At 43.0% G+C, this 16,996-nt stretch overlaps 1 protein-coding gene across 1 annotated transcript in view; it reads right to left on the bottom strand.

The window, feature by feature from the left end:
- The window catches only part of klhdc8a (kelch domain containing 8A), a 62,741-nt gene extending 45,958 nt beyond the window's left edge, over nt 1-16,783 (bottom strand). Inside the window, exons 1-5 of the mRNA XM_037679072.1 lie at nt 16,741-16,783; nt 16,482-16,662; nt 13,975-14,185; nt 8,461-8,625; nt 8,139-8,357 (exon numbers count right to left, since the gene is read on the bottom strand). Coding sequence (XP_037535000.1) covers nt 8,139-8,357; nt 8,461-8,625; nt 13,975-14,185; nt 16,482-16,646 — 760 coding nt within the window. The 5' untranslated portion in view covers nt 16,647-16,662; nt 16,741-16,783. The remainder of the gene's footprint in view (nt 1-8,138; nt 8,358-8,460; nt 8,626-13,974; nt 14,186-16,481; nt 16,663-16,740) is intronic.
- Between the last annotated feature and the right edge of the window lie 213 nt (nt 16,784-16,996).

Consider the following 16,996-nt stretch of genomic DNA (forward strand, 5'->3'; position numbering starts at 1 on the left):
AGAAAGGCCCCTGGACCGGGATTTGAACCAGGATAAATGCTCAATGAGAGGCAGCAGCTCTACCCACTGTGCCACTGTGCTGCCTGTTCACAAAAGTTAGACTGCTAAAAAATCTGGTGCATACTGTTAGTTTTCTTAAAGGAAGAGTTCATATATTTTAAATAAACAAGACTGAAGTTTTTGAATCTGAGCTTCTTAGCAACAAACTCTCAGGTTGTTTTCACACCTGATAATCCGGTAGACTCGGTTCGGTTCGGGACCAATATTCATGACATTTTATTACATTTGAGCTGGTGCATTTGCATTCACACTGCTCTGTCTGTCTGTGAAATTGCTGTGAGACTCTCTTGCATTTCTTCCGAACCATAATTATGGACTTGTTTTGACCAGTTTGTCCCTCATCTTAATTTACAACATTTCTTCAAGAGAAGACAGGCTTTGGGCGAGCCAATTTACCCTGTTGGCACGTACGCAGCTGGATATCTCATCGACTGGAAAACTTGATGATGGGTCTATCTCTGCTGCCATCTGTGGATTCTAAGGACGCATATTTAATTGGATTTACGATAACTGGTTCCTGCTTTTTGGATTCAGCTGGATCTGGTTTTATCTACAATCAAGGAAGTCGTCGGCAGCTAATTTGGACCCGATCACACTGCTTGCCTTTATGATGGCTTGGTTCATGTCTGGAGTACCCGGACTCAAATGCTTTGGGCTGAATGGATCAGATCTTGGGGATTTTTACTCAGACACGTTTCCATCGGTGTTGGCCATGTAATTTGGACATTTCGGAACCGAGTGGACCAACACAGACTGAAGGTTGATGTCATTAAGTTCTGCCTGTCCCCAAAACAACTGTGTGTTTAAATTTTGGTCGCCTTGGTTGTCCTTGAAGGCCATCTTCTCTAAAGTCGCCTGGAGAAAATGTGATCTGACGCTCACCACCCCCTCCCTGAGGAATTTCCAACTGATAACCAGATGAACCAGATGAATAAACTTTGTGCCATCATTTCAGGACTCTTGGATACTCAGAGGTTATCCTTGGCCATTTCTCGACATACCTCGAGAATGTTTATGGATCTCACCGGAGGACATTGACTGATTACAGTGACCTCGAGAGCATCTATAAGCGTTGTTGACCGCTCTCGTCTCTGATACAGAATGTCTACGTAAATATGTGCTTGTTTGTGCGAGGTGTTTTTTCAATATTAGGGTTTTTCTCAGCCAAGAAAAAAGTCTGATAGGAATTTTTTTTCGCCTCCAACTCCTACATGTGTCCAGTTAACCGCTGTTTTTGTCTGTCTAAACAGGTCTCACTTGTAAATGAGTCTTCGAGGCTCAATGTGATTTATCTGTTTAAATAAAGGTTGAATGAATGAACACTGCACTGTGCAGTCGAGCCAATCTGTTGAACCAACCTGTTCCCCCGCTCGCCTGTGGTGGCGCTGCACCAAGAACTACTGAAAGAAACAACACAAAAACCTCTGAAGACACGTCTTCTTCTTCTTCTGGAAATAAAAACAAAAACGAAGTGGCATCAAGTTTTAGCAGTTTTAGGAGTTATATTTTGTCATTTTTCAACAATGGACTCAGCATGAGCAGAAGATGAGACAGAAGACCACTGAGAATATTGTTTTTCACACAAGGCAGCTGACAGCTCCATATGAGCTAAGAAAAATGCGTGTTTGCTTACTCTGCGCTGTACTCCACTTCGTGCTTGTGGAGCGGGGCCCGGTCTGTTTACATTCACACTGTACTGGAACCGCGCTGGAGTTCTCTTCTACCGGACCGAGACTTAGGATTTAGCCCGGGCCAGAGTTCGCCTTTTTGTTTCGTGACGGAGTTCGATGGCGCGTTCACACCTCCCTAAACGAACTGGAATTTCTAGGAAAATGAGCTAGAGTTCGATTAAAGCGGACTAAACAGGGCTGGTGTGAATGCACCCTAAATGCAATCAGACTGGGCCCCGCTCCACAAGCAAGAAGTGAAGTACAGCGCAGGGCAAACAAACATTCATTTCTCTGACCTCATATGGAGCCGTCAGCTGCCTGTGCATTGTTCTTTTAGTGATGAGTCTGTTCTTGTTAGCCTAGTTTGTGTTCATCATGTGTTAGTTTGTGTTCGGCCGTTCAGTACAATAATCATGGGAGGTAGTTGTCATGACGACCTGTGGGGCTCACTTTGTTCGATGACACTGTTGTTTAATGCAGAGCTAACACAGTTGCCAAGGTTTTCCAGCTTCTACAGTCTGCATTTGACATAATTCAGTCAGACTTATTCCACCTCCAGCTGGTGCTAAATGCTGACATAACCAAAGGGATGTTGTTTTTTAAACAAAGTGGGTGCCAGCAATTCTTCCTCTTATCTCATTCATGCATGATGCTCCTATGAGTTTGTAGATTCTTACAAATACTTGGGAATTTTGGTCGATGCACATCTCTCTTTTAAACCACATATTGAAAACTTAATAAAGAAACTGACATTAAAATTGGGTTTCTTTTTCAGAAAAAAAACCTTGCTTAACTCGGAATGCCAGGAAACACCTTGTAACTTCTACTTTCTTACTGGTCATTGACGATGGTGACATTATTTACATGAATGCCGCTGCCAGCTCCTTGCAGATGTTGGATGTTGTCCACCATGGACAAGTTCATAACTGGTTGTAACTACCGTACCCATCACTGCATCCTGTACACACTGGTCAGTTGGTCATCATTGTCTACATGTAGTCTCACACTGGTTCATTTAATCTAAATCCCTCCTTGGTCTGCTGCCTTCTTATAATTCCTCCTACATGTCATGTCGTCAGTGCAGTTACAACATGCGCTCTCAGTCCATCATTACCTGCAGCGTTCCCTCAGTGCAGACCGAACTTGACATGATATGCCAAGAGTATGTGTAGTGTATAACTGTCATCTACTACTGTAGTGGCATGTTGTTTATCAGGCAGTGTAATAGCGAGCAGCTGTGGCTGAGTGATTAGACCAGTCGTCCTCCAATGTAAGAGTTGGGGGTTAAATTCCACCAGCAGTCACATGCCAAAATGTCCTTGGGCAAGACACTGAACCCCTCATTGCCTCTGATGTGTGTCCCATAGGTGTTTGAATGTGATCTAATGCAGTGGTCCCCAACCACCGGGCCGCGGACCGGTACCGGGCCGTGGGTCAATTTATACCAGGCCCACAGAAAAAAACAACTTTTATTTTGAAAAAATCACCGGATTATCTCGACTACATCTGTCAATGACTCACTCTTGACGCAGGTCAACGTACACAAGTGGTAAGTTTCAGTTTCTGTTAGACGCATGCACAGATTGGTTCTCCATTGCCCGTTTGGCTCAGTGTTGCCAGGTGTACAATAATTATTGTATTTGTACGACAATTTTGCCCTCTGTACTATGTACGATCAATAATCCCAAAAAAGGCCAAATATGTGATAATTTGACCATTCTGTGAATGTGTGGTTGTAATCGGTTGTCAACGGCCTCTCACAACTGTCTGTTAGAGTTTTTTTTGTGAACCCTGAAGGCATCTGTGTCCACAAACAGATGCACGATTGGCTGGAAATTCCAGTCAATCGTTCTTTTCTAAATGTTACCTACAAGTGACGTGTTTGCGTTTTCCTCAAAACAACGGCCATGATTGGCTGAATAGTCCGCTGCGCCCGCCCCATGAGTGAGGAAAAGAAAAGAAGAAGAGCCGGTCTGGAATTGGACCCATGACTACTATAGTGCATCAATAGATTTGTTATTCTGGTTATGATGGGTGTACGATAATTTCCCTCAAAATACGATAATTTTATGTCTCTAGAACGATAATCCTACATTTCTCACCTGGCAACACTGGTTCGGGTGGAGTAATTTAGCTGCGTGGTCTGGAGCAGACAGGAGGAGGCGTGCGGCCGTATCTGCACATTTGAAGGATCACTGCATATTTTTCAACTCGCCTGACAAAGAGTGACTGTAAAACTATGAACTAAATAAAAAAAATAATTTTAAACAAAGCTTCCTAATATCTCATCAGAGCTGGTTTTGTCTTGAACTTATTTGAATTCACATCAGAGCTGGTCCTTCGCATTTCTGCTTCTGCTCTTAAAAAAACATCTCCGCCCCTAAAAGTTCAAAGTCATGGGCAATTTTATAGAAAAAACACAAATATCATTAAAGTTTTGCACTATGTATAAGCTCCTGCGCTTTTTTGAACAATCAGATGTGAATCACTGCGGAGCAGAGAGGAGGAGGACGAGGCTCAGCTGACCCCGGTGTGGGATCTACTCATTAAATGAGAAACGATCCTGCACTTAATACACTTAGAAATCACACATGAAGTGATTAAAAGTAAATTTGAAATACAGGTGCTGGTCATAAAATTAAAATATTGTGAAAAAGCTGATTTATTTCAGTAATTCCATTCAAAAAGTGAAACTTGTATATTTTCAACCAGTTTGACACAACTGTCAACAAGGAAGAGGGCCGGCAATGGAGGAGGGGGCGTGCCAAGGACACAATCTTAGCACCAACATAACTGGTTTGTTCCACTTTGGAGTAGCTGTTGAGGGAAGAATCAGTTTTGTTGTGTGTTTCCTTGACTGATGAAGCCTTCTGGATGGAAGGTGAAATGTTTCAGCACAAAAAAATAAACTGTCCAGATGACCTGACTGAAAAATGTTGGCTATCGCTTTGAGTTTTTACTCTGTCACATGCGTGCTGTGGGTCATCCGGAAAAAAAAAGGAATTAAAAAAATAAATAAATAAATAAAAAAATTAAAAAAAAAAGAAAACCTGAAAAAAAAGGAATTAAAATTTTCAAAAGCAATATCTCAGAATGAATGTACCAGAGCTACTCCAACTTGCAGCCACCTTGAGTGGTTCAGTTCTAATACCTAGGAAGTATTCATCGCCAGATTTTTCTTGATGCAATACTCTGCCAACACCTGTATTTCCTTTCTTAAAGCCAACTCATCCTCCCCCGTGATCAGGCTGACCACAGTGGTGTCATTGGTGAACTTACTGATAGAGATCGAGGGGGGGAATGGGAGCGCAATCATGCATCTAGACAGTATACAGAAGAGAACTACGCACACAGCCCTGGGGAGAGCCGATGCTGAGTGTCAGAGGAGCAGAACTGAATCACTTTGACGGCCTGTGGTTGTTCAGTCAAAAAATCCTTGATCCAGGAACAGATGGAGGGGGGTATGTGCAGATCATGGAGCTTCTGCACAAGGATTTCTTGTGTCTTCTAACCCTCTCTGTACTTCTCCATCAGCATTTTCAAAGCAAAGATGGCATCTTTGGTGCTATTTCTTGGCATGAAACCACACTGCTGCTTACAAATTGGCACCTCTTGTTTAAGTCTAGCTTCCACAGTTCTTTTCCAGATCTTCGTTGTGTGGCTTATCAACCTAAGAGCATAACAAATATCCAGGTACAGTACTCATAATTATCATTAAATATTTTCAGATTTATCTTACAAACTAATGAATGTTGTTAATTCTTACACCTCGATGGTATATTCAATAATAATAACTTACAATATTTCATTTTATAATAATGACTAAAGGCATACACATTTTTAGTTTCACCTTTCTTTAACAGCTTTGAAAAAATGAGCATGCTGGTCTGAAAAAATGCCTTGCCTAGTAGTCAATGTTTATTTGTACCGGCCAAAAAAATATTATTTTCTTAAAAGCACTTTAACTCAGCCTACACATGATCACCTGTTAGTGGCTCTAGAACAAAAAACTTAAAATTTTGGCTGCTAGACCCTAAACATAAAGACAGACAAAGAAATCAATGTATATATGCACATGTGCACACACACACAAACAAACATCTATTATCTTCCACTTGTTTCAGAGGTGGGTCTCGGGGGCAGTAACTTGAGCAGGGAGGTCCAGCCAACTTTTTCCACAGCCACCTCTACCATTTCTTCTCAGAGGACTCCAAGGAATTCCCACACCAGTCGTGATAGCCTCTCCAGCATGTCCTGGGTCTGCCCCGGGGTCTCCTCCCAGTTGGACATGCCTGGAAAGCCTCCCTAAAGAGGAATTCAGGGGCATTCTTACCAGATGCTTAAACCACCTCAAGTGGCTCCTCTCAGACTTCTCACACTATCTCTAAGGAAGCCTGCAGAGAAAAAACATTGAACATTTGTATCTGCAATCTTGTTCTTTTGATCACTACTCAGAATTCATGACAATTGGTGATGAGTGGAACGTTGACTGACTGATAAGCAGAGAGGGGCATCTTTGCCTTAGGTGGAGAATTTTAAGTATCTGGACATTATGTTCTCAAGTGATGGTTGAATGGAGCATAGATGGATTTGGGCCCCATCCTCAGTAATGAGGGCATTGCTTCAGTCAGTCATGCTAAGTAAATGTTGAGTTGAAAGACAAAGCACTCAAGTTTACAGGTCTATCAACCTTCACCTATTATCATTAGGTTTGGATAATGATCTAAAGAATAAGATCTTGGACACAAGTGGCCAAAATTTGCTTCCTTTGTGGAGTGGCTGGGCTCAGCCTTAGAGATAGGGTGATGTTCTTCGTCATCCAAGGGTAACTTTAAGGAGAGCCACTGCTTCCTCACAATGAAAGGTGAGTTGTCAGTTAAAGTGTTAGGATGCTTCCCAGGCACCTGTCTTTAAAGGTTTTCTGGACACGCCCCACTGGTAAGAGGCCCTGGAATATACCTGAAACTCACTGGAGGAATTGAGTATCTTCTGTGGTCTAGGAATGCATTGGGGTTCCTCTGAAAGCATAGGAAAATATCGCTAAGGAGAGGGATGTCTGGATTTTTCTCATGAATAATAGAAAAGCAGTAGAAGATGGAGATAGAGCTCATTTACAGCTTTTAGTTAGTCATCTTTTTTCACACACACCAACCATAGCCTATTGCTTTGTGTCATAATTTTCTCAAGGTCTCAACGAACGAGTCCAGATGCAAATCCCACGGTGAGTACAAAAAAGTCTATTAATCAAAAATGCAGGAATTGCGGGGAATATCACCAGCCCCAGATAACTAACTCCAAAAAACACAAATCTCTACCAAGAACTACAATCAAACCGTAACATAAAGTTGATTCTAATTTTGATCTGAAAATACCTGGAAAAAGAACACCAATAAAATATCATAAAAAATTGAGGATGAAACCCAAATTCTCACACCTTGGACATGGGATCTCTGACTCCATTGTGATCCTTCTTAATTTGTTAACATTCCAGGATTTTTTTTTTTTACTGACAATGTCTCTAAATTGGTTTTGACTCACCACTCTGCCAACACTTTGCTGAATGTGGAAGTGCACTTGTTAATGTTCAAATTTCAACAAAGGACTTGCAATTGGAGGGAAGGAACCATCATTTATTAAAAATTATGCTGGAAACTTTTGAAACTGCAAGATGCATATTTGGTGGTTACATTTATCTTAGTTGATGTGTAGACAATGGGATTAATAATTTTTTTTTTTTGCTATGTGTTGTCATCATTGTCTGTTTCCATACAATGACATCTGTGATGTGATAGTGGTTAGGATTAGGTCTAGTTGTTAAGATTAATAGTTTTCACTCAGGCAGCCCGGGTTCGACCCCCTGTAGGGTAACCAACATTTAAAGGGGCCACTATGTTGTAGAGGTAGGGCAGCTGACTTGGGACCAGAAAAACATGGGCTAAACTCCTCACCATGCCCACATGTTGTGGTGTCTTTGAGCAAGACACCTAATCCCTAACTGCTCCCCGAGCACTTAAGTAACTGCTCACTGCTCGACTTGGCTGTATCTCAGGTGTGATGGGTTAAATGCAGAGAACTAATTTAGTCATTCTATGGAAACGTTCAATGATGACAACACATAGCACTTTCTTTTGTGATCTTCTTTCAATAATAGGATTATTGAAAGGGGATCCCAAATTGGAATCCTTCTAAGGGGATTTACAACCATGGGCTGGCCTTGGGTGGGAGGGATTGAACCAAGGAATGATACAGTATGGGGTTGGAGGGTGATTACACAATGGCACAGTGTTACAATATTTTTAGAGCCACTATAGCACCACAAGACAGATACATTAAAGAGATGGGAACATACAAAGGATAATAAACAAATGGGGCTAGTTGGGAAAATGTAGTGTTGTTTAGTTTTTGTACCTTGGTTGGTATCAAAGATGTTGATATTCTTGGTGAATTTGGAGCTTTGGTGCCCTCCACCCTGCCGCAGTCCCCCCAGCAGACACAGTCTCCCATATGAGTCCCATATAACACCCCCATATGTACGTTTACATGGGAGATTGGGTAAGGAATTCCAGGAGCGTGTTTCTGTTTCATACACCTCAAAAGCCTTCACCGGTCGCTTACACTGACGGCCACCTTTAAGAAAGATTTGATCATTAGATTTAAATATTACTAAATCTACCTAAAAAAAAAAAGAAAGAAACATTAAGCCAATATCACTGTGCAAGTGGATTAGTACCAACAACGTAGAGTTTGTTGCCAATAAGATGTGTGTTGGCATCATAACGTGGGGTTGGCATAGTAGGAAGTAGTGCCCACACATCCTTCCGGAGATCGTACTGTTGCAGGATGCTACGAGGAAGGAGGTCAGCACCCATTCCCCCAACAGCTAGAGCCCGGCCATCTGTTAAACAAAGGACAAATGGATTTAGCAGATATTGTCATTGCATTTATTGAACCATTAACATTTATGTTTGGTGAGTACACAAGTACAAATAAATATGTGACCCAATAAAGTGTGAATGGAATAGTACAGATGTACATTACTGTCATAAATCAAGTTTATACTTATTTAACTTGTGTTAGGATTAGTGTTTTTGGAGCAGAACCCAGTGGTGCAGGCAGGCCTCAGAACCAGGGCGGAAAATAAGAAACAATTTAATGAATACAAATAATACGCTGTCGAGGCAGCAAAACACTTACATGGCATGAGGGAATAACCAGACTTGAGGAGGGAAACCAGACAAGTACTAGACAAGTACTAGACGAATACAAGACGATACCCAGACAATGAGTAACACAAAGACACAGACTTAATGTATATATATACACACACACACACACACACACACACACACACACACACACACACACAGTAACAATCACACACACATGAACAGGACACATAGGTGGGAACAATCAGGACTATTAACATTGAAACCAGGGAGTGTAAGGATGGGAACCAGCCACCAGAGGGCACCATCCTTACAGTATCCTTCCCCCAAGGACGCCCCCTGGTGTCCCCAGAAAACCCACAACTCACACCTCCGGGAGAGCTTTAACCACATCCCAGCTGAGGCAGGCGACATTGAGTACGAGTGTGATATGTTTCGCGCCTAAATTGCTGACATAGCTGCCTTGAGCTGTGGACACAAGGTTGTCAGTACTTCTCGTGGTGGCCATCCTAGAACTCGGTGGTGGACACCCTGGGTTAGGGAGACTGTCAAGCTGAAGAAGGAGTCCTGTCAGGCCTTGTTAGCTAGTGGGACTATGGAGGCAGCTGAGGAGTACCGAAGGGCCAAGTGGTCTGCAGCCTTGGCTGTTGCTGAGGCAGAAGCTCAGATGTGGGAGGAGTTCAGCGAAGCCTTGGATAAAGATTCTCGGTCAGCTCCGAGAAGACTCTGGCAAACCATCAGGCGGCTGAGGAGGGGAAAGTAGAACGTCACTAACACTGTGTTTAATGAAGGTTTGGTGCTGTTGACTTTAACCAGCGATGTGGATGGTGGAAGAAATACTTCTTGGATCTTCCCAATCCTACCAGCAAAATCTTCCATGGAGGAAGCTGAGCCAGGGGACTTTGGTGTTGGTCTGTCCATAACTGTGGCTGAGGTCACTGCGCTAGTTAAAAAGCTGGGCAGCGGCAGGGCTCTGGGAGTGAATGAGATTCACCATGATTTCCTTAAGGCTCTGGATGTTGTTAGGATGTATTGTATTGGTTGACACGCCTTTGCAAAATCATGTGGACACTGGGGGCAGTGTCACTGGTTTAACAGACTGGGGTGGTGGTTTCCCTCTTCAAAAAGGGGGACCGGTGGGTGTGCTCCAATTATAGGGGCATAACTCTGCTTAGCCTCTGGTAAGGTCTATTCAGGGGTACTGGAGAAGCGAGTCCAATCGTTGGCCGAATATCAGATCCAGGAGGAACAATGCTGGTTCCGTCCTGGCTGTGGAACGCTAGATCAGCTCTCTTTACCCTCACCAGGGTCCTCGAGGGATCATACCCATGGTCCTCCTCTTGACATGTCCAAACCTTCTCAGTCAGGCCTCCCTAACTTTATCTCCCAGTTGTTCAACATGTCCTGTACCTCTGATGATCTCATTCCTAATCTTATCCATCCTTGTCATTCCTAAGGAGAACCTCAACATCTTCATTTCTGCCACTTCCAGATGTTTCTCCTGTCTTTTATCAATGCCACTGTCTCCAGATCATACAATATAGCTGGTCTCACCACTGTCTTGTAAATTTTCCTTTGACCTTTGCTGACACTTGTGTCACAAATCCCTCCTGAAACTTTTCACCATCCATTCCATCCTGCCTGGACTCTCTTTTTCACCTCTTTACTACACTCCACATTTTCTTGGATAGTAGACCCCAAGTACTTGAAGTCCTGCACCTTTGTGACCACTGCTCCTTGTAACCTCACTGTTCCACTGGCCTCCCTCTCATTCACACACGTACTCTGTCTTACTACGGCTGACTTTCGTTCCTCTTCTTTCAAGTGCATACCTCCACCTCTCCAAGTTCTCTTCCACCTGTTCCTTGTTCTCACCACAGATCACAATGTCATTTGCAAACATCATAGTACATGGGGATTCCTGCCTGACCTCATCTGTTAGTCGGTCCATCACCAGAGCAAACAAGAAGTGGCTCAGAGCCAATCCTTGATGCAATCCCACTTCCACCTTGAAGTTATCTGTCACTCCTACAACACATCTCACCACTGTCCTGCTGTCCTCATACATGTCCTGTACCAGTCTAACATACTTTTCTGCCACTCCAGATTTCCTCATGCAATACCACACCTCCTCTCTTGGCACTCTGTCATATGCTTTTTCTAAATCCACAAAGACACAATTGAGTTCTTTCTGACCCTCTCTGTACTTCTCCATCAGCATTCTCAAAGCAAAGATGGCACCTGTGGTGCTCTTTCTTGGCATGAAACCATACTGCTGCTCACAGATAGTCACCTCTCGTCTAAGTCTTACTTCCACAACTCTCTCCCAGATCTTCATTGTGTGGCTCATCAACTTAATTCCCCTGTAGTTGCTACAACTCTGTACATCACCCTTGTTCTTAAAAATGGGCACCAGTAGACTTCTTCTCCATTCCTCAGGCATTTTCTCACCCTCATATATCATTGAATATTTGCATCAAAAACCTCACTGCCATCTCTCCAAGACATTTCCAAACCTCCACTGGTCATCAGGTCCTACTGCCTTCCCCTTCTTTACGCTTTTAAAAGCTTTCTGGCCTTCACCCTCACTAATCATTTCCATTTTCTGGTCCACAGTTTCTATGACCTCTACTCTTCTTTCTCTTTCATTCTCTTCATTCATTAGCTCCTCAAAGTACTCCTTCCATCTTCCCATCACTCACTTGTTAGAACATTACCATTCCTATCTTTAATAAGCGTAAACTACTGCACTTCCTTTCCAGCATGATAACTCTGTCTTGCCAATCGGTACAAGTCCTTCTCACCCTCTTTAGTGTCCATTCTCCCATACAACTCATCATACGTCCTCTGCTTTGCCTTAACTACTTCCCTCTTTGCTCTACATCCCATCTCCTTATATTCAGTCCTCTCACTGTCATATTTCTTCTTGGCAAACCTCTTTCTTTGAACGGCGTCCTGCTCTTCACTATTCCACCTCCAGGTTTCCTTATCATCCATTCTCTGTTCAGATGACACACCAAGTACCTTCCTACCTGTCTCTCTAATTACTGTTGCTGTAGTAGCCCAGTCATTCGGAAGCTCTTTCTTACCACCCAGAGCCTTTAACAGCTCCTCTCTGAATTTTTTTACAACATTCTTCCTTCTTCAGCTTCCACCATTTGGCCTTCTCTGATTTTACTCTTTTTCTCATCTTCACAACAACAGTCATTCTACACACAACCATCCGATGCTGTCTGGCCACACTCTCCCCTGCCACAACCTTACAGTCTCCAATCTCCCTCAGGTTTCCTTTTCTACACAGAATGTAGTTGACTTGCATACTCCTTCCTCTACTCTTATAGGTCACTCTATGCCCCTCCATCTTTTGGAAATAGGTATTGAATATAGCCATTTCCATTTTCTTGGCAAAATCCACCACCATCTGTCCTTCCTGGTTTCTTTCCTTGACACCAAACCTACCCATCACTTCCTCATACCCCCTGTTTCCTTGACCAACATGTCCATTCTGGTCTGCTCTGATCACCACTCTTTCCTCCCTGGTAATACTCTCTATCACTTCATCCAGATCTTTCCAAAATGTATCTTTCTCCCCCCCATCACATCCAACCTGTGGAGCATAACTACTGACGATGTTTAACATCAGACCTACTTCTACCTTCAGTCACATAACCCTATCTGACACTCTCGTCACCTCTACTACATTCTTTGCCAACTCCTCCTTCAGGACCACGCCTACTCCATTTCTCTTTCTGTCCACACCATGGTAAAACAGCTTGAACCCTGCTCCAATACTGTGAGCCTTGCTGCCCTTCCACTTGGTCTCTTGGACACATAAAACATCTAGCTTTCTTCTCAGCATCATGTCAGCCAGCTCTCTACCTTTGTCTGTCATTGTCCCCACATTTAGAGTTGCAACCCTCAGTCCTACATTCTTTACTTTCCTCTTCTCCCTCTGTCTCCTGACACGTTTCCCTCCTCGTGGTCTTCGACTAACAGTAGCACAATTTCCGCCGGCACCCTGTTTGTCAACAGCACTGGTAGTGGTCGTTGTTAATCTGGGCCTCGACCGATCCGGTATGGTTTTGCTCTGATGAACTCGCATTATGGTTTTGTCAAAAATGTTTTACATTGGATGACATTCCTGACACAACCTTCACCATTTACCCAGACTTGGGACCGGCACAAGCGATACACTGGCTTGTGCTCCCTAGTGGCAGCTCCTCAGATTAAATAAGCTTTTTGGATAAAAGATGAAACATTTCAACAATGAAGTCCCCACCCAGAGGATCTGACTCAACCTTGTTAGATTGGTGAAATAAAGATTCTTTTTTTTTTTTTACTTTTACCAACATTTCTCACCCCATATTCAGTTTTTATGTATTGTTACACAAAGTCAAAGAATATTCTCGAGATAATACACAAAACATTTTCACTTATTAAAATTTTAATAAATAACAACATTTTAATTTATTCATTAATCATTATTGTAATTACTCAAAATTGGACATGATTAAAGAAGGTCTTCAAATAGATCGTCCGGTCACACACCCCAATTTGAATTTGATGGAGGAGCTGCAGCTACAAGACTGTTTTTCTGGTGGCTGATTATTTGTCTTGTGATGGTGGCCACTGCTTGGCAGGACCAATAAAAAGTAACAGTAGGTATAAAAAAATGCATCGTGGCATGGTGACTCAATTGGTAGAGCTGTTGCCTTTCAGCTAGAACGTTGCCGGTTCAAATTCTGGCCCCGGGACCTTTCTGGGTGGAGTTTGCATGTTCTCTCTGTGCTGTATGTTTTTTCTCCAGGCCCTCCAGTTTCCTCCCACAGACCAAAAACATGCATGTTAGGCTGATTGGTAACTTTAAATTGTCCCTAGGTGTGAGAGAGGAAATGGTTGTTTGTCTCATTTGTCTCTATGTGTCCCTCTGATGGACTTGCAACCCATCCAGGGTGTCCCCCACCTCTTGTACAGTGACTGATGGATATGGGCACCAGTGACCCCCGTGACCAGAAAAGAAGCGGGTAAAAATGATTGATGGATGGATTAATGGATGGATGTATGGAAACAATGCATACCTTTTACAGTGATGGATACACCCATCAGTGCTTCCCGCAGAGCACTTCTCCTCCTCCACCTCCCCTCCTCTGTGTTGTACATCTCTACCACCTTCAGGGGTCCCTGGTCCTCTCCCAGTCCTCCCACAACCAGGATCTGCTTTCCAAGCACTGCAACGGCTGCCCCAGCACGAGGCGTAGGCATCGAGGGCAAACTTATCCACCGATCACTCTGCAAACCAGGAGTGGAGGAAGATTATGTTGATCTATTCACAGATATTCAAAAAGATAGTCTTTGGACATTATAGGTTTTTTTAATCAAAGTTTTTTTTTTTTTTTTCATTTTAAACATACAAAACACAAAGAACAGAAGAAAAAAAAACTCCCACCCCAGATGAGTCATACATACATAAATGAATTACACAGGCACTGACATGTTTTCAACATACAACACAAAAGGCTGCCACGTGTCCCAAAACCTTTTAACAGAACCCTTCAGGGTATATCTTGTTTTTTCTAGATGAATATGATACATCACTTCTCTTATCCGTTGTACATATGCTGGGGGGGGGGGGGGGGGGGTCTTTCCAATTGCACAAAACCAGTCTTCTGGCCAGAAGGGAGCCAAAAGCAATCACATCTTTCTCATCAAAGGACGTATCCACAGGGACCACCCTGAACAGTGAGAAGAATGTTGATGGGTGTACAGTTCTCCCACATATCCCAGAGAAGATGTCAAAAATAGATTGCCAAAAGGTATGCAGTTTGGGACAGATCCGGAATGTATGCAAGAGTGTAGCTGGAGTTTGTTCACAACGATTGCATGCGGGGTCCAGGTCGGCTTTGATCTTGGACAGCTTGTCTTAGACCAGTGCAGTCAGTGTACCACCTTGAATTCAATTACAGCATGTCTCAGACAGATTGAGGATGAGCAAATTTTCTTAATGATCTTTCTCCATGTTTAGTCTGGTATGGATTCCTCCAGGTCCATTTCCCATTTTAGTTTAAGGGAGTCCAAAGTGGCCTCATGGTATGAACTGAGCAGTGTATGGATCTTGCTGAGTGCCCCCTTAGTATCAGACCTGCATTTCAAAATCTTAACCACAAAATGTTTAGAGGAGTACAAAGGAAAACAATCAGAATTAGACCTCACAAAACGTCTCAGCTGCAGATATCTGAAAAACTGTGACTTGTGGTATATTAAACTTCTGTACCAGCTGCTCAAAATAAGTAAATTTATCATCAACATAGAGATCACACAGTGAAGGCTGTCCCCTCAAGACACAGGTGTCAAAAGCTGTATTAGTTACTGAGGGAGTGAACATATGATTATTTGACACAGGTGCCAAAACCTTGCCCCTCGCACAGTGATTGCTGGACATAGGCACCGGCGACCCCGTGACCCAGAATGGAAGAAGCGGGTAAAAGATAATGGATGGATGGAAGGATGGATGGATTAAAATTTAAAAATAATAATTTAACATTATTTATCTGATGAGCAGACTGCTTTGAGTTTAACTCAAAAGTTCAGGAAAATATTTGGCTATAAGGTTAATCTTCAAAGAGTAAGCTGATGCCTGTGGTCTCTATAGAAAAGAAAATCTTAGACACTGTACCAATTAAAATTAGTTTAAAAAAATGTAAATACCTTGGCCTTTGGGTAACTTCAGATCATAAGAACCTCTATAAAACTAATTATCTACCTCTCATGGCAAATTTTAAGCAGGACATTGTTAGATGGCAATCCCCACCTCACACTCTAGGGGGCAGAATATCCATCCATCCATTTTCTTTACCCGCTTCTTCCATTTTGGGTCACGGGGGTCGCTGGTGCCCATGTCCAGCAATCACTGTGCGAGGGGCGGGGTACACCCTGGACGGGTCGCAAGTCCATCACAGGGCCACATAGAGACAAACGAGACAAACAACCATTAACTCTCTCACTCACACCTAGGGACAATTCAGAGTTACCAATCAGCCTAACATGCATGTTTTTGTACTGTGGGAGGAAACCGGAGTACCCGGAGAAAACCCACGCATGCACGGAGAGAACATGCAAACTCCACCCAGAAAGGCCCCCGGACCGGGGTTTGAACCAAGGACCTGCTCGCTGAGAGGCAGCAGCTCTATCAGTTGCGCCACCGTGCTGCCCGTTACAAGAACTCACGTATATGTTTTGGGGTTAAGGCCGGTCTACATTATTCCATAACTACACACCTGTTAAAGGGTGTTCAGACCAGCCTTCCTTTTACATATTATTTTATTATTTTCAGTAGCAATTTTGTTTACATGTAGGCATTCCTCTTTGATATCACCTCCAGTTACTACAAATGCAAATATCTCAACAACTGTTCATTTCAGCACTGAATTATTTTGGCAATACATTATTAATGCTATTGTTCCAAAGATGCATTCATATCTATTGCAGAAATTTGTTGTCACAGACACTTTAAAACAAAACTTTTTCCAAGGAACTTTGCATGAAAAGTGAACAAAGAACAGCTCTAACCAATAGGTTTTTTTCTAACCTCAGGGGAATAGAGATCCAATGCAGGGCAAGGCCTCCCCGAAGCATCGCAGCCCCCCAACATGTACATCTGGCCCCCCACCTCAGACAGAGTGTGATAGACGCGCCCACTGGACAGTCGTGCCAGGCTCTGCCAGTGATACTCATTGGCATTAGGTACTGCCATGACCTAAACGCCAAGACTTGGGACCAGAGGAAAAGAAGTTAGACAGAATGATGGAGGTGAACTGGAAAGATGGAATGCAAGAAGAAGTTGGTACCTTGAGTCCAGAGCTTAGGGCAAGGCGAGGGCTGAAGAAATTGTGATCAGTCAGGGGGTCAGATCAGTTTGTCAGGCTGAAGTCTCGTCTTCTCTGGATGGTTTGATGCCTTACCCAGGCTCCTAGAAAACACAGAGTAAAATGTAACAATTATCTTAGGACCAACCAACATCTACATACATACATATTTTATATATATATACATACATATTGTATGTATATATATATCTATATATATATATATATATATATATAT

Source organism: Nematolebias whitei, chromosome 7, assembly GCF_014905685.2.
Source record: "Nematolebias whitei isolate Nwh7 chromosome 7, NemWhi1, whole genome shotgun sequence".
Taxonomy (NCBI): domain Eukaryota; kingdom Metazoa; phylum Chordata; class Actinopteri; order Cyprinodontiformes; family Rivulidae; genus Nematolebias; species Nematolebias whitei.